This window comes from Syngnathus acus, chromosome 3 (assembly GCF_901709675.1).
Source record: "Syngnathus acus chromosome 3, fSynAcu1.2, whole genome shotgun sequence".
Taxonomy (NCBI): domain Eukaryota; kingdom Metazoa; phylum Chordata; class Actinopteri; order Syngnathiformes; family Syngnathidae; genus Syngnathus; species Syngnathus acus.
In genome coordinates this window covers 9,529,427-9,553,282 of record NC_051089.1, presented here as the reverse complement: position 1 = coordinate 9,553,282, position 23,856 = coordinate 9,529,427, and the positions used below count along the sequence as shown (strand labels likewise).

The 23,856-nt window shown below is 39.8% G+C and overlaps 1 protein-coding gene across 3 annotated transcripts; it reads left to right on the top strand.

Annotated features, from left to right (window-relative positions):
* The first annotated feature begins 854 nt into the window (after positions 1-854).
* On the top strand, positions 855-21,949 carry nedd4a (NEDD4 E3 ubiquitin protein ligase a). Of its 3 annotated transcripts, XM_037247242.1 has the most exons (29): positions 855-1,051; positions 2,310-2,383; positions 2,942-3,020; positions 3,121-3,159; positions 3,855-3,908; positions 11,359-11,409; positions 11,795-11,856; positions 12,134-12,236; positions 12,694-12,857; positions 12,933-13,041; positions 13,436-13,588; positions 14,015-14,098; positions 14,452-14,571; positions 14,840-15,043; positions 15,122-15,199; positions 15,279-15,333; positions 15,411-15,469; positions 15,548-15,613; positions 15,684-15,913; positions 16,012-16,133; positions 16,294-16,364; positions 16,488-16,583; positions 16,673-16,746; positions 16,841-16,901; positions 16,991-17,050; positions 17,129-17,236; positions 17,843-17,939; positions 18,069-18,141; positions 19,219-21,949. In XM_037247242.1, the coding sequence occupies exons 1-29, from the start codon at positions 1,004-1,006 to the stop codon at positions 19,316-19,318; spliced, it is 2,694 nt and encodes an 897-aa protein (XP_037103137.1). In that variant the 5' UTR covers positions 855-1,003; the 3' UTR covers positions 19,319-21,949. The 3 variants fall into 3 exon arrangements, with proteins under 3 accessions (XP_037103137.1, XP_037103136.1, XP_037103135.1); XM_037247241.1 differs by lacking the exons at positions 855-1,051; positions 2,310-2,383; positions 2,942-3,020; positions 3,121-3,159; positions 3,855-3,908 and adding an exon at positions 6,150-7,999 and having other exon boundaries at positions 13,436-13,585; XM_037247240.1 differs by lacking the exons at positions 855-1,051; positions 2,310-2,383; positions 2,942-3,020; positions 3,121-3,159; positions 3,855-3,908 and adding an exon at positions 6,156-7,999.
* The last annotated feature ends 1,907 nt before the right edge of the window (positions 21,950-23,856 follow it).

Here is a 23,856-nt window from a genome sequence, read left to right as displayed (position 1 = left end):
CTATTATGACTCACAGGCAATCTCTTAGACAAACTTCACGTGTAACTAGTAACATAAATAATGGATGTGTTCCATTTCGTTAGCCAGGACAGCCTGCAAGAAACAAGATGTCAAGGTGTGAGGTTTTACCCTTCGTCACAATTTCCATTCATTTGTAATTAACCTACCAATTTGATTAACTCCACTTAGACCGTGCCAAAATGTGTAATGATTGTTATAGGAACACATCTTTATTCCATGACTGTTGCCAAAAACGGAGACTAGAGACAAGTCATCAAATCAACAAAGACAGCATGATCGTAACAAATAACCCCTAAGTGCAGGCCTGTTGAGTGAGAGGCCTGGTCCCGAAGTCCGCCACAGTTCAACGAAGGCAGCCACGTCAGAAATCTTTGCTGCACCACGTAAATCATTTTAGATACTGCAGATACTTGTACATACAGGCCGTCCCATTAGCCCCGGTTGCGAAAACATCCTGGCTCCCTCCCTGATTGATAAGCAAATAGAACCACATCGGCCCCAGACGACACCAGCCCACCAGGCATCAGCCTGGGTTAAACAAAAGCAAAAAATATCTTATGTCAAGTCGTTGTTGTCTTTGACATGTTCCTTTTTTACAAAAGCTGTTTGTTTTCTCGCCGCTTTTGGTTATAAACAGATGTTTTGGGCAACAGCAACTCATTCAATATTCTTCCAATATATATACTGGATGGTAAAAACAATCATTTAAAAGTGTGCGTTGTCCAACTCGAGCAAAGTAGCTTGAAATTGAAACTGAATGTGTTTTCCTCAAGTAAAAGGCGGAGGCAAAAGAAGAGGGGGGAGGAAGCGAAGGCGGGGAGGTCGAGAGGGATGGATAGGTGGGAGTGACCGCCATGTCGCACTTCCTCGCGTAAACATACGGAGGGAATCATCCCAGCTGTCGCAACTACAAACCTTGGGATTTATAACAAGTGCCGTTTACCTGCTCTCTTCCTCCGGGAGGCGGAAGTTTTGGGATATCATGGCCTCACTTTCGCCAGAGATCCGAGGACAGTGGAGCGACGCGGAGGTAAAAGAAAAAAAAGTCTCAACAGATTTTGGCGCTGTTGAACTCGCTTCACGTGACCAGACCTCCTTCTAGCTAGCTTGCTAACGATTGACTGCTAATGTCTCGCTAATTAGCGCCAACACCGAATGAATGCTTGCTTTTCACTTGCAACTGACTTTTTGTTGACAAAGTTGACGCGGCTTGTTTTCAAAGAGAGTTTTTATTTTTCAGTATTTTGGGCTCGAGAGTTATTGATCTCCGGAGGAAGTACACTTCCTGTTTTGGGGTCACATCAAATCTTTCTTGTTAATCATTGCGAAAAATCGTCATTCTCGTACACGTCATCGATTTATTTATCTCCGGAGAAAGTAGGCTTCCTGTTTTGGGCTCAAGTCGTTCTTGTCAGTCATTGCGAAAACCCGTCATTCTCGTACACGTCATCAACACGTGACGTCAAAAGACGCTTTCACAACTTTCTACGTGATGGAAGTCACTGGTTGTTTTTAGCATTTATCTCTACTCTCTGAGGATAGGACATTTTACATAGTGAACTGAAGTAGAAAGTCACAAAATACTTGAGTAAAGTACACGTTACTGAAAAAAAAAACTACTTAGGTACCGCAGTGTAGTAGTGTGATTTACCCTCCACCACTGCAAGTAAGACAGTTCAGCACACTAGAATGACTATGGTGCAAGTAAAGTTCTTGTCGGTATTTTTTTTCAACAGCTAGTGCCACTTTAGGCCTACCCGTATGAAGTTAGATTTGACAAGCAAGTTGCTTGCTGCACTAGTAATATTAGTTGGCCCAACGAGTGAGTTCCCACTTGTCACCCACTATAGTAGCCTACTGGAAAATGAGGATAAGTTCGCTTATCTGGGCAGCCTTTTCTCTACAGGAACTGTAATTGATGATGAAATGAACCACCGTATTGAGTGTGCCAGTGTAGCTTTTGCCAGGCTGAGAAAGAGAGAACCGAGACATCCAGGTCGAGACGAAACTCCCGGTCTACTGAGCAGTGGTTGTCCCCACTATGCTTGATAGCTGAACCACCTACAGCAGACACCTTAACCTAAAAGTGTCACATCAATCCAAACATGTGGGAGGAGGCAGCCCTCAAGAGAGATCTATGGAGCAGGATGATCCATGAGGGTGCAGCACAGTTTGAAAAGGACCTTCACTGTGCCGCGGCAACAGAGACTCTGACTTTGATTCCTTCAAACAAAACGTAAAATATAGAAGTATTGCATACATAATTTTGTTGTTGTTATTTATTTTAGGGTGAAGCCAGAGTCCTTAAAATAGAGGTTATTGCTGGGCTTCGCCTAGCCAAAAAAGATATCCTTGGGGCAAGGTAAGTCGGATATTATTATTATTATTATTATTATGACATTAAGACACAGAAAGCTATTTTGCTATGCGTAACAAACTTCATATTTCTTGACGCTCTTTGACCTTTGAAATGCTTTTGGTTCTTCTGAGCACGATGAAGGTTAATGTGTAACAGTTATAATAGTTACGTTACAAGCTACTTTTTTTTCTGCTAAAAGAACCAGTTTCCGATCTAATATTTGTATTGGTGTATTTTACCACAATACTTGATACTGATTTGTACCGCTGTTTCCCAGAAATATATGTGCATTCATTGGTAAAACTGCAATGTACCACCAGCCTGCTTATGCATTACTAATGCACTGGTCTAAGACTAATGGACAATATTCGAATGAATGTGGTATTAATATGCGTCATTGACCCAAATCATTATGAAACACCGGTTACAGTCCTTTTTGCGTGAAGTAAAAAGTAGCCGAGCCATTAACCATGATGCTAATGTTTCTTTGGTCACGGTTGGGCAACAACCGCCGTCAAGCAAATGTACAATGCATTTAAAAATATGTTGTTTCTTTTGCAGTGATCCGTACACTAGATTGACTCTCTATGATCCTTCCGGTGGGGAAATAGCAATTCACCAAACTAAAACAATAAAAAAGGTGACAGAGAACGCATATTGACAGTTCATATGCTACCATGGTGGTATGTACTGTCTGTCCTCATGTTTTTGTTTTTTGTTCCATCTCCCGTCACCTGAAGTCACTGGATCCAAAATGGAACGAGGAATTCTATTTTAGAGTAAGTGTGTTTCCTGTATATCATAAACACAATACCTGATTTTCGTTAATCATTTATGCGAATTAGGGTTGCCGATTAGCTGGAACCTATCCCAGTCTACTTTTGCCGAGAGGCTGATCACATCCTGGTCTGGTTGCCAGTCAGGGAAGATTAGGGGTTGAATGACTTCAGATTTTTAATAGTGATGATAGTCGACTTCGATTAATCGGTGATGTCATTGATTTTTCTTTTAGTTGCCAACTTGCTGCGCGCACCCCCAAACAGAAGCTCATTCACTCACTCTTGGTACAATCGTGCTTTATTGTTTTTGTCGCTTCACTGTACCGCACCGCAGATTTTTATATTCTAAATATATAATTGTATATAGTTTACGTAACTATCATTTCAAGGTTGTAAAGTTGACGAGTGGACTATTCTGTTCAGCCCCTTATGCACATGTAGACAAACAAGCGTTCACGCTCACAGTAACATCTGTGGACAATTAAGTGTCTTCAATAAACTTAAACAGGCATGTTTTAAGAATGTGGGATGAAGCTGGAGAACATGCAACTTCAACACTTGATGACGTGCTAATGCTAACCGCAACGCTCTCATGAACCAGAATTACTTAGGTTTAAAGTTTTGGCCTTTCTCATTATGCCATTTTATTGCACACAGCTAATCATTACGTTGTTATCCTTTCCTTCATATTTCAGGTCCATCCCAGGAAGCACCGCCTCCTGCTGGAGGTGTTTGACGAAAACCGTCTGGTAAGCGTTACCCCTATTTGCAATCTAAAACGAGTTGCATTTGGAATGTTGCGTCTGGAATGTTACATAAAGTTGTCCTTCTATATCTGCTTCGTATGTGCCTGTCGTCGAGCTCATTGTGATGTATCTAATGTCTGGAAGCTTTACGCACCTGCTTGACATACTTCTGCTGACCTTTGAGTTTGTAATCTTGACTTTGGCATTGTGCTGGAATTAGGTCATTGACCAAACTTTGAGAATCATGCCTGAGTGGATAGTTGCGGTGTTGCGCCTTGCAACATATTGACTATTACGGAGGTTTTTCTGAGACTTAAGAGATTGTTACAAAGGAACATTTGGGACATTGAAATTCAGCTATTTGTAACAACAATATCAGTGCTGGATAGTGTCCAATTTTATGGTTGCGGGTAGTATGTTTTGTTTAGGGAGAGGAGGCCAAGACTGATGAGGTTAAGTAGGTTTGACTGCCTGTTAAAGATTAAGCGGCCCTTATTTTGCCATCATGTACAGAGTGTTTGAGAAACGCAACACTTTATTTTCTCAAACTGTAAATATGGGTAAATCTCTCCTCAAAGCGTCCTGTTGCCTAAAGGTGGATGAAAAAATGTCACATAGGCTATTGAATCCAGATGATAGGAATCTTCATTTATAGATTAGTAGTTATTGCCTGGGACGAGTTTATCATAAAACACATCCAAAGGCTTCTTATGTTTTGCAGCCAAAGAAGATCATGCAAAGAGATCGGTGATTAAAATTATGAGCCAAAAATGTATTGTTTGATTTAAATATTGCTTTCATGGTGGCTGTTACACTTCCTCTAAATGTTTTAAATTCCTTATTTGATGCTAGCAAGATAATGTTGTCTAGAGGAGCTGCCATTGCGGACATCTGCGTGGAAGTAGCTGAAATTCCTGGAACAGACATCTTGTTTCATTTTAGAACAAAAACAAAAGGTGACTGAACAAATAGTGCCTGTGAGCTATTCCCTTTTGCTATTTTCAACAATCACTTCTACAAATTAGGATTCGTATGTATTGATGGTGATCTGTGCATAATGAATTGATTGATTGATTTATGCGTAAAACTTTGCCAGCAAAAATAGACAAAGACAACTTCTGAAATGGAATGTATCGTGTACAATAAACAGCACGAATACAAAGTTTGCAAATCATGAACAAAGAAGGTTCCTGACCAGAACGCGTAGGGTCTTTCCCAGCTCAAATTGAGCTGGCAGTAGTGTCCTGCCCAAAGAAACTCAAGAGCTTGTCCATTCTCCTCTATGATTAGAAATTAAGGCAAGTAAAAACTTTCTTGATCTAATAACTGCAATATCTGCCCATGTCCAAGTTTCCAAAAAACCCAGTATGTTTGAGTGCAGTATGCATTGTTTTGTGTTCCCATTGTCAAAGGTTGTGAGAGTCATGAAAATCCTGCCTTTCATCACTCTTTCATTGGGTTACCATCTGACTTGGCATGGAACAGTACTGTAAGTTAGTGTTAGGTGGAGCTAGAATCATTCCTTCCACTGATTGGTCAACTGTGAAATGTCACTAACAGGAATAGAATGTGAAGAAGGTTTTTTTTTTTTTTTTAAATGATAGCCAGAGCTTGACCTTTTGCCTACTAATACCACCATTCGGTTCTATAACATCATATCTTAAAAGCTGCCCATTATTGTATGGCATTGGAATGTAAGGTCCATGTGCTGCCCAAGGTGTCATGGTGCTTTTTTTTAGTCAAATATTATCAAAACGTAATGATGATCCTTTTAGTTTTCCCTTCTTTAAAATAAGGCCACTATAGACGTGATATTACCTCAGAGGCGGAGCGGTTCATTGTCCTATCACATATGACTGGACATAAATATACACGCGTCACCCATTCTTCAGTCCATCAATTAATAGCCAGTCACAAGGTTTAGAACATGGCAATTTAAATAGCACAACCTGGTTCACAATAGCCCACCATTAATAAACAGCAACAGCAGTGTAAGGAAATCAGACCAGTACAGGCGGGTTACATGAGGTATCGTATAGCAGCACTTATGCCACAGTCAAATCAGGTCGCCCTTGCTCTTTTCTGTTGAGGGTGAGATCATGTTACAGATTTACAACGGCCAGTAAAGTCAGACAAGACGAAGAGCCATTTATTGACGGAGACCAAACATTTTGAACATGTGATTTTGTTAACCACTCTGTATTTCAAGAGAGTTATTTAGATTCATTCCCCTTGATTTCCTGAAATTCAATAGCGGCGGGTAAAAATATTTGTGGGGGCACGGAGCGGCAGAAGGATTAGAAGGCGAGCCGCGGCAGGAAGTAGAGTCTTGAGTGAGAGGGCACAGGCAGATGTAACAGTTTACCAGTGCTTCGGTTTGAGATGCAGCACAGAAGGATACCGGGTTGATTTTTGGTCTCGGCTGTTCTACTCGAGTGAGGCGACCGGACAAGACGGAGTCTTTGAGACGGCGAACAGGCTGGAACCCGGAGCAACTTAACGAGCCGAAAGGTTTAGGTTACTAATCAGATTTGTGTATCTGCCCTTTAAAAACAATTTAACCCCTGGAATTGAACTCTTGTTTCAAAGGTTGTGTGTTTGGGTCATGTCTCCGAAGAGATCCACTGACCTCCTCTGACTAAGAGTTGAGATCAGCCTGGAGTGGAATGTAGGATGTCACCAGAGCTATTTTGGCTATGTACACCCACTAATGATTGTGATCGCAAAGCGCGGAGCAGTTGCTTTGCTTTATTTTTTTGCTCGACCGCCAACTTTTATCATGCAGCACTCCAAAGTACTGCAGGGGTTAGAGAGTTAAACGAATGGCACACCGGCTCCGTTTGGACTTTGCGTCAAGGAGAAGCCACACCGACCCTCTGTCAGAGTGCCTCAGCAGCCATGGTGAGGAGAGTGGAGTTATTTTGTCAGCTGATAACCTCGCAGAGAGTCTGGCGCACAGTTCTCTCCACTTCAAGGTGACTTCGCCGTCACCTGACTATGGAAATTTACAACGATATTCTTCGGTATTGATTCCGAGGGTTAACGCAAAAGGATGTAGTCAAAAAAGCGTCGTGCAGATATCACTACAGCCCTGCGGCACGCTCAGCGGGGGCCTGGATTGCACCGTAGGGGAAGGAGATCCCGCGAGTAGTGAAACGGGAGCGATTGCCAGCTCTGATGGGGGTTCGTGTAGCAGCAGTATGGCCAGCGATGCCGGATACTGGAGTAGCAACAGCATCTTTGAGCCAGAGACTCCAGAAAAACACAGGACCACTCAAGAGAAGAGTGTTCTCTGCTGCAAGTCCAAAGTTCCCTTGAGACGTTGTTCCTCCTTGGTTATTTTCCCCAAAAGCCCCTGCAGCACGCCACCCGCATCTCCGGTAAACCCAATCGCTCTTCCTGCTTTCTTTGGAACGAGAGCTCCTCTCCAGACACCTGCCGCTGATTCCTCACGGGATGAAGAGGAAATGACTTGTAAAGAGTCGGCCACATCTGCAAGTAGCCAACATTGTCTCAAGGGAGACCCTGCACCTGAATGTCGGGACACCAAACATATGGTCCACTTTAATATTCCTCTCCAAGACAAATGCAAAGTGGAGGGCGGGAACGATGTGATGGAGCAGTCACCGTCGAACGATAAATCTCATCATTGCTCAAGAAGCGTTCTGCTACACTTTGCTCATCAAAGACCATCATTGTGTGGAGTCAAAGCCGAATGTCCCGATGCTCCCCCCTTCCTTGCGGAGCCTGAGACTCCACGCGACCCCAAGAAAAAACTGTACCGTAGTACCTCAGCTTGTTTGTTCTCCTCGGGGAAACCGTCAGAGGAAAAACTCTTGGCAAAAGGACACGAAAGGTTGGAGAAAAACAATTGTCATCGCGCCATACAACGGAGCTTTTCCCTGGAGGTGCCCTATGCAAACACGGGCATTTCATGTCACGTTTCAAACACCAAACTCGGTAGTACGTGCTCGCCACACGTACATATTCATCTGTCTCCGTGCTGTCCGACGACGTTGCCGAGCTTACCTAACGATGCAGACGCAAGCTGCAAAGGAAGCAGTACCGCAAAGAACTTAGGTCAAAGTGCTGAGGTGAGTGTCGTTGCTCGACGTAATCCAATCCACCCTGAAGTGGAAATTCAAATATTTCTTTCCAACTTCAAAGACAATTAGCTTCTTTGTACTTTTGTTTTAAGATGAACAAAGGTTTCCGTTTGCGTATGTTGTGGTCTAACCGGTTGAAGAAGATTCAAGCAAGTTGCTTTCGTCATTTATGTATCAGCAAAACACTGCGCAAGCAGAAATTTTCCTGTTCATTGTTCGAGAATATTTATGTCTTTATTAGCTTCTAATATAACAGGGTTATTCCGTTCCTGACACTCCACTGCTTTTACCCCTAAAAGTCTTGATACTGACAGTAAGCTCAACATCCACTAAGAGGGACAAGCCTCAGTTTTATATCACTTACAATATACCATTATTCTCTTTGCACCATGAGTAATCGCCCTAAGTATTTACCCAAGCTAATATTAGTGGTGAGAAAAGCACTGGCCCTTGCTGATATATAAATAAAGTGCTTCTGAAATACTTTGTGTGACTCCAGATAGTCTGGTGCTCTGTAGCACGGCTCAGTCCCGTGGATTCAAATTTAACAGCATGATACCAGAGTTACGCCAACCATGTCTGGAAATGGGGTGGGCTGGTATTGGTGGGTGTCAAACTTGGCAGGGTGAGAGCGTAAGCCTTTCTCAGTAAAAGCACGGTGTGTTCGCTCCTCTGTGGGGTGGCCCTTCCATACCGTGTTTGTGAAGTATCGGGTGTCCCTCCTGCATTTAGCAGCTTGTCAAGTAAGAGTCTGCAGATTTAATGTGTATCTATTAGAAAAATCCCTCTGTGAACTCTGTGTTTTGCTGTGTTGTGTGTTATGATCATGACTAATTTGTCACCTGAAATTTGATGCTTTTAATTCTGTCCAGAATCACTGAGGTTTTTCTTTGAATAAGATAATAAAAAAAAAATAAAAAAACTTCGGCAGATTGGATGATTATCAAGAACACGAATAACCCCGGCTATGTATACTCGTTCTCTTCTCCCATGTGCGTCGTCCAATTGAATCACCGTTTCCTATCAAGAAATAAATGACAATAATAGTAATAACCTCACTTCAACATTTTCGTATGTTTGCTCACAAATAGACATTCAAAACGTAACAGCGAAACCCAGTATCCACTTTGTTGCTAACTCTGTTGCAAACCAGAATTGCACTGAGTGAAGGTATGTAAACATACCTGTCTGTCAGATGGATTGAAATGTGCCGCTTTACTGGCTGCCACTCAGATATTGGAAACAAATTCCCTGCATAGTTTGAAAGATTAACATATGTTAAGACTGCAATTTTTGTTGTCGCCTCTGAGCTCGCCACACAATGTTAATAGTTTAGGTTGCTCTGTATTGTCTCCATTAATCATTTTCCTGAATCAAGCATCACTATTATTCTTTTCAGCACCCGCTGCCAAACAGACCGAGTGGTCCACTTTGCAGCTAAGTACTCTGGTCATTAGTAGAATTTGTAGACGCACAACTTGTACAAGTCCATCTAACTCAAGTACAAGTGTGGGCAAGGAAGAAAATGAATGAAATGCCAATTTCAATGGACTTTTTGGATGTTTTTTTTCCTAACTTTAGTAATGATTAAAGCATAAATCAACTTACAATTTAGTCCACATTAAGAGTGGAACGTTTAGAGCCAGGCCCATACACTACTACATCATGTGTTTATTTCACAATCAGGTTAGCAGGGTATAAAAGATGAGTGAAAGTGCCTTTGACTCTTGGGTCAACTGTTATCAGCATATTGATGATGTCATGAGTTAATGAACAACTGAGCAAAAGTTACATAAGAAAGCCTAAAATATAGATTTAAGACAACTTTTGCTATTTGGGTCGCAAGTTGTGACTCAGAGTTCCAGTGCCCGCTCTCTGCTTAGATGCCGTGTAAAATGTCCGGTATTGACGAATAACTCGAACATCTGCTACGTTCAACTTGACCTAAATGCCACGATAGATTCGCTTGACAGGCTAAGTGGTGCGATGCACCTGCCGCCATTTTTGTTGGGGGTTGGTGGTTGTCTCCATTTCCAAGTTCAACTTTGTCCTCTCCCAGATTCCCGTTCGTGTTGTTTTAACAATTCAGCCCAAGAAAAACAAAGCCCAGTAATTTTCCAAGCCCTACCTTGCTATCAAATGTAAACATATAAAACAGCAGCAGAGGGGTGACTTGTTTTGTCCTAGTTATTTATTAGCCAACACAGATAGTGTGTTGTTTTGGTGCTTTTGAATCACCTGATCAGGCCGGCTTCATTTTTGACACTTTGTAGTACTGCCGGTTCAATAACATTAGCTGTATTGCTTGTCAGAAGTTGAGGTTTCACTTTCACAAGCTATGCGCTCCACCTGTCACGTAGTTTAAAGTTGCCAAGTGGAGATGAATATCACTTAGGGTTATTTGCTTCACGGATGCCTCTCACTGTGTTAAGACTCTGCTACAAACCTCAAAATTGAGTGCACCCATCAATTTTCTGACATACTTTTGAGGGATTTTTTTTTTGTTTTTTAATCATTGACAATGTTCATGTTCATTCTTGATTAACGGTGACGTACGGAATGTTTGACAATATTATTTCCACCAGCTGGGATTGCCATCATTGTTGGCCTGTAACTCTTTATGAAACACAGCTCTGACATTTTATTGACTGCATAATTTTCCCGATCAGGATCATTTGTACAATTTGACTTCTGATCTTTTGAATCTGACTTTTACCAGAAAGGTAACCACAGTTCTTAGATAAAACATGGGTAGATGGAGACGATAGAATCCCATTGCCTTGTTTAAAAACAAACAGTTTCCTGTATACACTTTTTACAATTGTGTAAAAGTCAAATCCATTGATGATAAGCAATATGCAACCCATACAAAAATTACTCATGTTATTACGACTATCAACATCAACTTTATTTGGACTATGGACTCCGGTCATGACTGACGCCTTTTAGTAGTTTTCCGGCTTACTCGTATTCGAGAGGGAGTAAACATGTACACAAACTACGGAACACACGTAGCATGGCAATTTGACAGCGATAACACATGACGTGATATTTTGGCACCTGACTTTCTATTTCATTGATCATCACATAAGAATGCTGCGGCCTTGACTATCTTGATTGTTATTTTCCAGTACAGGCCTGATGACAATGCAATTCGACAGTGTAATTAGACCCTGTAGGTTCCACACGAAAAGAAAAGAAAAAAAATATATATACTTCCAATCTGTATTTGTTCATATAAACACTGTATACTGCCGTTAGTCCCTTGAATGTATGCTTGCGTAAAATGCTGTAATTATTTGCTTTGTGCCCGATTGATGTGTTTTCGTCTCCATTTTTCTCGTCAGACACGTGATGACTTTCTGGGACAGGTGGATATTCCTCTCAGTCAGATACCAGTAAGTTATTGGCCAAGAGCAGCAGCAAGTCCTTTGTTCATTGTGTTGTGTTGTTCATGGCCACTGCATGTGATTTGGTTTAGTGCCCAAGCACAGACCTCCGCTTACCACTATGTAAATATGGACGCCCTTAGCGTTGCCTCTGTTCTGCATCATTGTCACCAGTTATGGAAACACAGACTAAAATGTTTATGTCACATTACTCCATTTGTTTTATGTTCAACAAAATGTTCACAAATGAACCCTTACATGTACATGTGACGTTCACTGAGTAAATAGGAAATAATTAATATACTGTGTGGTGGTATAGTGCTTAACCTTGCTTTGAATATTAAAAGGTATTTTACTTTTTTGTTTTGTTGTTTCTTCATTTTTTTATCCTTAGACAAATAATTCATCTCATGGAAGGCCATATACATTCAAGGATTTTCTGCTTCATCCCAGAAGGTTGGTGTCACTTCACGTCCATTTACCGTAATCTTCGGACTATAAGTCGCGGTTTTTTTTCATAGTTTGGGTGGGGGGGCGACTTATACTCAGGAGCGATTTATATACATATATATGTTTTTTTTTTCACTTTTTTGGGCATTTTATGGCTGGTACGACTTATACTCCGGTGCGACTTATAGTCCGAAAATTACGGTAAGTGTTTAATTTTCTATTGTGCATTCCAATGTATTAAAAACAAAATGAATGACATTTTTTTAAAAATGTTTTTGTGCAGTCACAAGTCCAGAGTTAAGGGCCATCTGCGACTCAAAATGACATACATGCCGAGAAACTCTGATTCAGCCGAAGAACCAACAGATCAGAATGACAACACAGATGTAAGTCTACCTTTATATTTTTTGTATCTAAATACGGGCATGAATTGTGATTCATCAATATACATGCGAAGAAAATAGGTGACATGGATCCGATATGCTGAACTTTGTGCGCAGAGGCTGAACATTCTTCCGCATTTGTTAATAAATGGCGACCGATGACTATCAAGGAGTTTACGATCCCCGCAGTTGGGGATCTCCTAAAATGACACTGCATCTTTTCCAGTAGACCACAGTGCTCTTGTGGCACAACGTGGTGCCACACTTTAAATTCTGATTGCCTGTATACTGTAAAAAACTATAAATAAGGATTTCTTAAAATCTCTGATATTCGTGACATTTAGCGGGGGTTTCACTCTATTAGTAAATTCCGATTTTACTGCAGAAATGTGTACAGCGAAAACAATAATAGTTTTGAATAAAAACCAGTCATGACAGTGTAGTTTTTCTTTTTTTGCAGCCTCCATGGGAGTTATTGGAATCTCAGGACATGTCAGGCCCCATGCAGAGTGAGCAGACACCTGTTCTGCCGCCTGGCTGGGAGGAGCGTCAGGATAACCTGGGAAGAACCTTCTATGTCCACCACGAGAGCAGGACCACACAGTGGAGGCCACCAGCCTTACAGTTAAGACACAATGTTGTAATATTTCTGGTTCTGGGCCCGTAGCATCAAAGTGCATTTGTGTCTCCCCTAAACAGTGACAATAATGCAGACACAAGGCGACAAAATACTGCAAGACAGAGGGCGCAGAATTATATTACACGCAGACAGATCTCAGACCCTGATGAGACCACTGCACAAGATGAGGTATTTTCTTACTTTATTAAGATGTGACATGATTATAACTCACAATGACAACAAGTATGTATGCAAACAAATCTGTGGCTTTATGATGTCAACTTTTTATGTTTTATGTAATAATATGTAAACATGTGCACTGCACTTTTTAGGCACTTAACTTGGTTGGCATGGTATGAATGGACAAATGAATGAATGAAGTACACATAGAGTATATTAAAAAGTCTAATGTCCAACCAAAATTATTTTTCTACAACAAATTGCAGTTTATGGCGATGCAAAAATTGCATTGTACAGTAAACACTGCAATGTCAATTTGAATTTGATGAACCCAGATTGAGTTTTCTGGGTGTATTGTCTGATTTCAATGTGTGCTTGACAAGGAACTGTCCTATTGCCGTAGGAATGGGAGGTTTTTGGAGAAGATGATATCAGTTTGAGCCAGGCCAACCAGGTCACATTGCCTCCACCTCCGAATCCCCCGGAGGTACAGATGTTGGTTGAGGAGCTGAGAAACGTTTATAGTCGAAGGGGCACAACTCGTGAGCACCAGGTGGTGAGTCATGTCTTTTCCACATTCCGCTAAAACAGGATTATCCAACCTTTTAAAAACCAAGAGCTGCTGTTAACATGAATAATGAATGAAAATGCATTTATGTGAAGACACGTATCATATTAATGATTTCTCACAATAGTATTTAGGAAAGCGATAAATATCAATATGCACATTTTCATATGATCATCTCCACAACATGTCTAGAAAATCACTATGTCCCATCATTGGAAAGCTAATATTTAGAACAGGCCTGTTGGCTACTCATGCTCCTTTAGGCCTACCAGCGGGCTCCGTGTTTGTGATCCCTCCTCTAAGATTACAAAACTCAAGTAGAGCCATAATGGGAATGATGTGCCTCAGAGAGGCCAGTATCGACACTAATGGGCAAGTCTTGTCATTAATGCGTCCTCTTCTCTCTGCTTGCAGGATCATGCATGTAATTCGAGCCATTCCGTTCGCGCAAGAACTTTTCACTTGTCAACATCAGAGGAGCATCCTGTTAATTCAGTGGTATTTCCTCCCTTTATGAACTCATTTCCTGAGATTTGCCAACCCAACTTTACGTCAAAATTTTAGGTTTTTTTTTTTACGCAGTGTCCAACCCCACCTGTAAAGTGAATTCAGGGATTTACACTATCCGTTTAAAGACAATTGCTGGAATGTGTTGTACTCGATTGTGAAGATATAGCATCAAAGTGTTTGTCACTATTTCAGTTTTCCTCATTCTTAGACTGATTTTTTTTTTAAGCATTCTCAAACTCTGGCGCATCAAACTCAAAAGACATTTTTGTTTCTTTAATTATACAGTACTTAAATGATTTCTGTAGTAATCACAGTTATTTATTTTCATTTTTATTCAATAGCCGGTTCAGACCTCTGCGGCGCTGCCTTCAGGATGGGAGGAGAAGAGGGACACTAAAGGAAGACGCTATTTTATCAACCACAATACCCGAACCACCTCATGGATACGACCCACCTTGCATGTACGACACATGTTTTTTATTTTTAAGAAGTCATTTGTTTCTAAATATATTTTTCTTAGGTAAGTGTGAGGCTGACAACAATTTAGTACTGAATTTTTGGGATGTTGCGTTTTTTCACTTTGGCTATTGACGGGCATGTTAATAATACGCTTCGTTTTTTGTCCAATTTACAAGATACGGATATTTTTGGTCACTTTACAGGCAGTTTAATAAGATACAAACAGTCCTGCTATAAGATCTCTTTAAATGTTCTATTTTTTTCCGACAGAGAACAAATTCAACCCCTGCGGCTTCACGAAATAGTGCTGGTACACCATCCTTCCAGTCTGCGACCCTTCAACCATCTCCCCAGTACACTCCCAGCCCGGAAGCTGCATCTGAATCAGGCTCCATGCCAACTGGTTGGGAAGTCCGCAGTGCTCCCAATGGAAGACCCTTTTTCATTGACCACAACACAAAGACGACTACCTGGGTGAGAATTAAAGATATACGATCCTGAGTTGTTAGATTTCCCCATTTGAGTGACACAAGTTTGTTTGCTCCTAATCAGAAAGATCCCAGGCTTACGACTCCTGTTCATGTGAGAAGGAGAGCATCAATTGACCCTTCTGATCTTGGCCCATTGCCAGTAAGTCTATACAATAGATTTATTGAATGCCTTGTTTTATGTTAGTGTGAGCTTTTGTTCACATTTTTATTGTTCCCAGCCTGGTTGGGAGGAGAGAGTTCACACGGACGGGAGGATATTCTACATTGATCACAGTGAGCGACTCACCTGATCATAGATATATGTATGTCCAGAATACGTGAATTAAACATCTTCTGTCTGTATTTCTTAGACACGAAGATCACACAGTGGGATGATCCTAGATTACAAACCTCAGCAATAACTGGACCAGTAAGTATTAATTGCATCTCTGTGCGTCATTGAAAACGGAGTTATGGATTGATTGGTTGCCTCTATGCTTGGTTACAGGCAGTGCCTTATTCCAGAGATTATAAACAAAAGTATGACTACTTCCGCAAGAAACTGGAGAAACCAGTGAGTGTTGTCAACCTCTGCTGAGCAACCTGTTGATGTGATTTCTGTCATAACACATCTTCTATTGTAGGTCAACATACCAAATAAATTTAGCATAAAGGTAAGACGAAACGCAGTGCTGGAGGACTCGTACCGGCAAATCCTCGTCGTGAAGCGGGCGGACTTGTTGAAAGCAAAGCTGTGGGTGGAGTTTGAGGGAGAAAAGGGTTTGGACTACGGAGGCTTGGCCCGGGAGTGGTTCTTCCTCATGTCGAAGGAGATGTTCAACCCCTACTACGGACTCTTTGAATATTCTGCAACGTGAGTGTTGGAGAATATCATTAAATTCAGACCATCTAAAAGAAAGAATAGCATGCCTTTAAGTAACATTCATTCTGCTGTGATTGTTTTTTTTTTAGGGACAACTATACACTGCAGATTAATCCCAACTCGGGTCTGTGTAATGAGGACCACCTGACTTATTTCAAGTGCATTGGCCGTGTAGCAGGCATGGCAGTCTGGCATGGAAAACTGCTTGATGGTGAGTCTTTGTTCACTTTAGTACTCACAAAACAAAAAAATTCTCAGGTGACATTTCAAGATGAAACACAGCTGTCTTTTTGTGAGCAGTGTAGTTCTGTACTGTAGGATCGCTGTAAAATAAGAACGATAGTGACCTTATGTTATGATTGTACGTCAAGCTTTCTTCATTCGGCCTTTCTACAAGATGATGCTGCAGAAATCCATCACTCTGCAGGACATGGAGTCTGTCGTAAGTGGACATATTCAAGAAGTCTCTACATTTACATTCTCTTATGGTGAATGATGAGTTCCTTCAATCTTACAAATGATCTGGTGGTTTTCTTTTTTTTTTTTTTTGCGCTGACTAAATCAGGATGGTGAATATTTTAATTCGCTCAAATGGATTTTGGAGAATGATCCAACTGACCTGGACTTGATGTTCACCATTGATGAGGAACTCTTTGGACAGGTCGGTTCTATGTGATATGTTTGGCTTTTTACCAAGATTATATTCATATTCATTTCCTCTGTCACTTATATCCCGTTTGTCCTCACCAGACTCACCAGCACGAGCTAAAGCCCAATGGCGCGGAGATTGTCGTCACTAATGAAAACAAGAAGGAATACATCCAGTAAGTAACTAAAATAATATATCTAATCAACAAATTACAAGATTTTTGTTTGTTATTGTTAAACTTTTCATTGTACACATTTTCCAATCAACAGTCTTGTGATGCAGTGGCGCTTTGTAAACCGAATACAGAAGCAGATGACCGCCTTCAAGGATGTAATGACACTTTTCATTGCCAGAAAAAAACTTCCACTGTTTAAGATTTCAACGTTTGAGTGGAAATTTTTGCATGCTTTTATTTCCAGGGATTCTTTGAGTTGATCCCTCAAGATCTGATCAAGATCTTTGACGAGAACGAGCTTGAGGTGAGTTTTCTGTCCATCTTTGATTCTCTAGTTTATTTCATGACTAATGAATTTGCTGCTTGGTTTCTCGTCCCACAGTTGCTAATGTGTGGTCTGGGGGATGTGGACGTGAACGACTGGAGACAGAACACCAAGTACAAGAGTGGCTACAACGCCGATCACGTAGTTATCCACTGGTTCTGGAAAGTAAGTAACATTCCATGCCTGGAGCCACGAGACATGTGGACTTGAGTTGTTAAGGCAAGGCCGCTTTATTCACAGTGTCACACATTTAGTACACAAGATAAGACAATCTGCAACACATAGTTATAAAACTACAATTAAATCCAATATTTCAAGGAAAAATACGACAAAGGAAAAATCATTTAAAAACCAAACTTAATGCATTTAAAAGCAAAATACAGAGATGAAAATAGTTAACTAACTCAAAGAATGTACTTGAGCACTGACTATTTTATTAACTATACACCATATAAATAAAATATATATTATTAAAAACAATGCTACAGACCGAAAAGATTTTGCCCCCACCCCCTCATTTTGCAGCATTTGCGCCTTTTTACTTCACTGTGATTTCTATTTGAATTAAGTTTTTAAAAAAAGCAGCAGTGTCCATTTAATTGAAGCAAAAACTCTGTTTCATTCCGCATTGACTATTTAATTAGTGAATGTCACTGTTTTTAGAAAGACTGCTATTTTTCTTATTCAAAAAGCACATCTCTAAGGGACTGTGTGAATGTTTTATTGTGTCTTTGAGAAGAGCTTCATTCTTGTTCTTCCGTCTTTTTATAGGCAGTACTGCTGATGGATGCCGAAAAAAGAATTCGTCTCTTGCAGTTTGTGACGGGAACCTCCCGAGTCCCAATGAACGGTTTTGCGGAACTCTATGGTGAGCTAGATCAATAACATACAGCATTTTGAGTTGATGAGTTTTCCGTCTTTCTCGGAATTGTTCTTTCACATGTTGGGCACACCTGGAGTGACTCTTGTTTGTCTGCTATTTAATGATTTTTTCTAGGCTCTAATGGGCCACAGCGGTTCACCATTGAGCTGTGGGGAACCCGTGACAAACTGCCCCGAGCACACACATGGTGAGTAATCTTAGACTGTGTCAACTGCTCATGAGAATTTGATTAATTCTTTTCATGAGCAGCCTATGCAGAATAACACAAATATTATGTTGTATAAGGCTCAAACTGGTTGAATATACTTATCAAAATTTAAACCTTTTTAAATTACAGTGAATGTGAGCAAACTTGCATTTGGTTGCATTCTGCTCTTCTTGCTGCATGGAGACATCACATTGTGGAAATTTTCCAAGACAATGTGGTGGTGGTGGTGGTGTTTTTTTTTTTTTTTTTTTTTTTAGGATTTTACCACATTCCAAAGATTCTCTATGTAAGGCTGAAGGTCTGGTTTGCTTTATCGTCTTGATGCCCCCAGCGCCCTGCACCTCTCTTTCATGAGGTGCATTATTTTCCATTAAAAAACAACTTTCTTAATGATTTGACAGTATTAAATATGAGCTGTCCAAAAAAAAAAAAAAAATCATCCGTCTCAACCCCACTGGTTAATGTAGACTTCGTAATGTGTTGGCCGTTCCTTGAAGCAGGTCGATAATTAGACCATTTTGGAACGGAACTGTTTTTTTTTTTTAAGCCATGAAACACCATTTAATGTATGGATTGGTGTTGAGAACCTTGTTATCCAAGACACGCTTATCATAGTAGTAATGAGCCAACGGAATGCTTTCACTCATGCTTGTTTGACTCGGTTGCATACTCTGACATTAACAGTATGTTGGCGTCCTCTAGTGGACTCATTTAATACTTGCAACGTGAGTGTTTTTTTGTTTTTTTTACCACATTCCTTTAATGTGATAAAAGGAAAAAAATGTGTTTGTCACTTATTCTTGATGTCCAGCCAAGGTCCATGTTACTAGTGTGGCAAACTGGTTGCCAGCCAATCGCATGGCACTCATAGACAAACAACATTTGCACTCACACCTATGGGCAATTTATAGGGCTCAATCTGCCTACCATGCATGTTTTTGGAATGAGGGAGAAAAACGGAGCACCCGAAGGAAACCTATGCAAACTCCCTCTGGACTCCAATTACGATTAATTTTGGATCCTCTCTCTCTCTCTTTTTTGTTTTTTTAAATCAAGCTTTAACCGCCTGGATCTTCCACCTTACGAGTCCTTCGAAGAACTGAGGGAGAAACTTAACATCGCCATTGAGAATGCACAAGGCTTTGAAATAGATTAGACATATTCAATGACGCTAAGTGAGAATCCATGCGGCGCCAAATGTTGTGAAGTTCCAAACCACAGCCGGCGGCCGAAGACGACAACTCAACAAATGTTTGGAGTGACAGGTGTTATATCTCTACTAGTCTTCTGAAGTTTACACATCAGAGTCTTTTTGTCTCAAGTGAAATGACAAACACTAACCATGAGACCACAGCCATATTTTTAGGGCTTTTCAGGGCGTCTCTGGATTCACTTTGATATAACCTGACAACATTTCATGCCTTTGTTTTCACATCACTTTTTTTTAATTTTTTTTTTATAAATATATAGTTGTCCTACTTTATTCTCGTAAAGTAAGGTAATGTACAGAGTAAAGGGTTGTGTAAATAATACAAGCATCTTGGGTCCAGGTGTGGAATCATTGCCCACTTCTAATGGTAATTAAAAAAAAAGATGTGGTTTTTAACGTCATCCTTTCTTTTGCTCTTACCTCTAATAAATACCCCATAAATAATAATTAAATTAAATAATTAATTAAATGGTGGTAATAAAAAAAGACGTGGTTTTTAACCTCAACCTTTCTTTTGCTCTTACCTCTAATGAATTCCCCATAAATAAAATAATGAAATAATTAATTAAATGATGGTAATTAAAAAAAGATGTAGTTTTTAACCTCAACCTTTCTTTTTTAAAACTCCATCCTCTTGATCCTTTGCTCTTACCTCTAATGAATGAATTGCCCAGTCATCCACAGTGATGCCTTGAGATACAATTTTAATTCATTCAGTGACCATGCTTGTAACTGTTCACATCCCAAATCATCTTTACACCTCAAAATAAATGCCATTAATTAAAAAAAAAAAACACCACCAGACCCTTCCCCAAAATATTGGAATGCATTTTTTTAATGGAAAAAATACAATACAAATAGCACTCTGTAATATTGCACTTCATAGAAATGGATACATCAAAACATAATTAAATATAATGTATAAGATTTAGTACAAGACTTGAATATAAGAATGAAACTGTTTTTGTCACACTTCGCTCCAATTAAATAGATATTTGTGCTGCTCCTTCTGGTGTTCATGCTTTGGCCACCTCGAGGCAGTACAGACATACACGGATCGACATGAAGTAAGCCATGCTAATGCTAATTTGTCTTCACAGAGGATAAAAAATATAGACCAAATAGATTTTTATATTACCTATTCACATGAATTGTTCCACATGTTTAAAATGTTAAATATTAATTCCTTGAATGGTTCTGACACGTCACATCCATCGATGTTATTGATTAGCCCGTCAGTGGCGTTTCACATTATATGTTAGCATTAAGCTAGCAAACTTAAAGGCAAAGTTGTGTGGCTGCTGTCAATACACAATTGTTTTATGTTTAGTTTCAATTTGAAATGGCCATTTTTTTATTTCATTTTAAATCAGCTGAATGACAGTTGGTATGTCAACAAACCCATCAGTCTTGTAACTCGTATCCCAAGTCATCACTGTATTCTTAAATCAAAATCTACTCTGACATTGAAGTCTTTTTGCCTTTAAAAAGGAAATTACTACATTTTAAAAAGATGCATCTATTAACTAACACAATTCAGATTGTTTCTATTAAGTTGTATACATGCTTTTACATTATTCATTCCAGTATATTAGACACACTGAGGTGGAGAGTGTATGCGCCTTAAATACAGAAAATGTGCGGGTTATGTGCAAGTAAGCCAAGTATATGTATAGTATAAGGGGCTTAAAACGTACCAATGCCAGGACCAGTTTAATGCTTGACTAATTCTCTTGTCTGTGTACAGACGCAAAGAGCTTTGAGTATGTTACAATACTATGCATCATATACAAACTCCTACAAAATGATGAAGCTTTTACTATGGCACTCAAGGTGAATAAAAACAGTTGTTGGTGTACAGCTATGTACCTTTTAAAATTACGCTTTACGCTAATTGTCGTATCTTATACGATTACGTCTACTGTACGTGTGTACAAAAAACAAAGAACGTTACGACACGTGACTGATCATTTATCAGGAGTCTAATTGCAGCGGTCAACTCAAAACGATGTTTATATGCTTTGACAAACTGTTCTATACTTATGCTGTTTATTCAAGATGGTCTTGTCATACCGTGGTATAAGTAGTACGTTTTTTAAACAATGTTTTATTGTTCTCGTCACGGACAACAAAGCTACACGACGCTTTTATAAAGTTCCGCACTTTGTTCGTATCAACGAGTCTTACTTCTGAACTGCCACCTGCACACTTCTTAAAACGATCCTCTGCTTCAAGTGCACCCGGTGAAATGTTTACATGTGAACATTGCTGAAATGAAGCACATTCTCTTCTTTCTCTCTCGTATTGAAAATGACATCTCGCCTATTTTTGTCATCGATATACATAATGTTCTAATCCTGAAAAGTACTGTTAAATGTGCCTTTTGTTTATGAGATAATACCACGTGGATAAACATTTTCTTTCAAACGTCACCTGTAAGTGCATTATAGCAAACATTCATGCTACATAATGTATATGAAAACACTTTAAAGCATGGAATGAAATGTAGCTTTGAAAATTGCTGATAGCACAGCAAACAAAGAGATATATTTGACTAATAAAGAAACGTGAAAACAACATGGCCTCCATATTTGTTATTGTTTTTTTTATGTTCTCAGCACTAATAACTCTACAAGGCCCAACTAGTACCACTAATGAAATTCCCTCACACTGCCTCACTCGTCACATGTTTACTGTGCTGCAACAAGCACGTGCTCCACAGGGTGGACTCCTCCACATCTTCATGGTGGGAACCTTTTGCGTGGTCAAGCCATCATTTCTCCAGCACCCCCCTTGATGTGGCACTAAAACAACCCTCCTCCACCTTCACGGGGGTCAGGGGACAGGTCACACACGATTCAGGCCAGCCTTTCGGACACCGCTGAGGTCAGTGGGGATGGGTGGGGGGCTGCCCTGCTGTCAGGCGGCCTCCTGGCCTCCCCGACCCCCTCACTACCAGGCTCACAATCCCGCTAGCATTCATAACTTTGACTTCATTTATCAGGTCTTCAGAGAGGTGTCACATTTGTTGTGCTTCAATTCAATGGCAGTCCACTAAAGACATAAAAACTAGTTTTGAGTTGGTCGAAACTCCTCAGTAAGTCGCAGTAAAATTTGTCGCTTTTCATACAGGATTAAAAAAAAAAATATGCATGTGATGTGAGTATTGTAAACTATTGGTCTGTGTGTTGCCACAAAATATTTGTTAAAATATAAGTTGCTTAAAGATTGCGGTTTTTGATGACACTAGTTTTTCCAATTTTGCCCGAGTATAGAAATCTAACCATCTTTTTTAACAAGCATGTGTACTTAAGAAGACTGCGAGTACTTTGGCTACCGTTGGTGATTAATTAGACGCTCTAGGGAGAGTTTGGTTGATAGCGAAGACTCAGTTTCCCACATTATGTAAGCAATGGGCCAGTTTGTGTAATGCGGAGGTTACATGTTCTTATTGCCACTCAATACTTGACTGTACGATTGGAACCAACAATTAGCATTACACTAAACAGTATTTGCATCTCACATTGTATTGTGAATGGAACCTGCACACACTACAGTTGTCAAATAGGCGAGAACGTCAACAGTGATGTTTTATACAAGCACGCCACAATTTTTGCCTTTTGTGTTATGTTTTTGTTTTAAACGCAATTGTAAGTTATGCAGTTTTTTGTGTGGTGACAGAATATTTCACAGCTGGGTTGCTGAACAAAAAGATTTACAAAGGGAGGGGGGGGAGAGGGAGTTCGATCCGTCTACACAATAAGTGATGGACATGGGATCAATATCGACATTGACCAGGCAGCTGTCCTGTTTCTATCAATGCTTCCTTGTAATTGAAGGGGCCTGCTTTAAAAGGACAAGCTCATTTCCATGATGTTTTTTTTCCCAGACAACGGAGAACATTTGGTGTGCTATTCGCAGCTGATATTGAGAGGTCTGCTCTTGTCTTTTCAGCTTTGCTCGCATTGATAAAGGAAAGTGAAAGATTAGTAGAAAAATGTTGCAGTCAGCTCTTTGCGGTGCTGAAGTCTCTATTTCAAAATGTGTCAACAATCACAGGTCACTCTGGGAATGCACACATTTATGTTTATCAAAAGAGCAGTAATGGTTGTTGCATTGATTTAGTTGTTTCATTCCCTAAAAAGTGTTAGTTTACATTGATTTTATTTCAGTTTTTATTTTTTTATTCATGTATTTATTTATTTACATGGGCAAAAATGAAAAAAAAAAATTTTCTGGATTTATTGTATTAAACCACTGGTTGAAAAATTATAATTACATTGATTCATAAAAATTGTATTATTTTATCAAAATGAACATCTTTACATGTATTTAAAATGTAAAATTATACATTGTTGTAGTTGTGGTTGCAAATTCATCAATTCACAGATTTTATTTATTGAGGAATCTATTCCCCATTATTCGAAAAACAAATAGCATTTGATTTTTACAAGTCAGAATTTTCAATAGACTATGTTCATAAT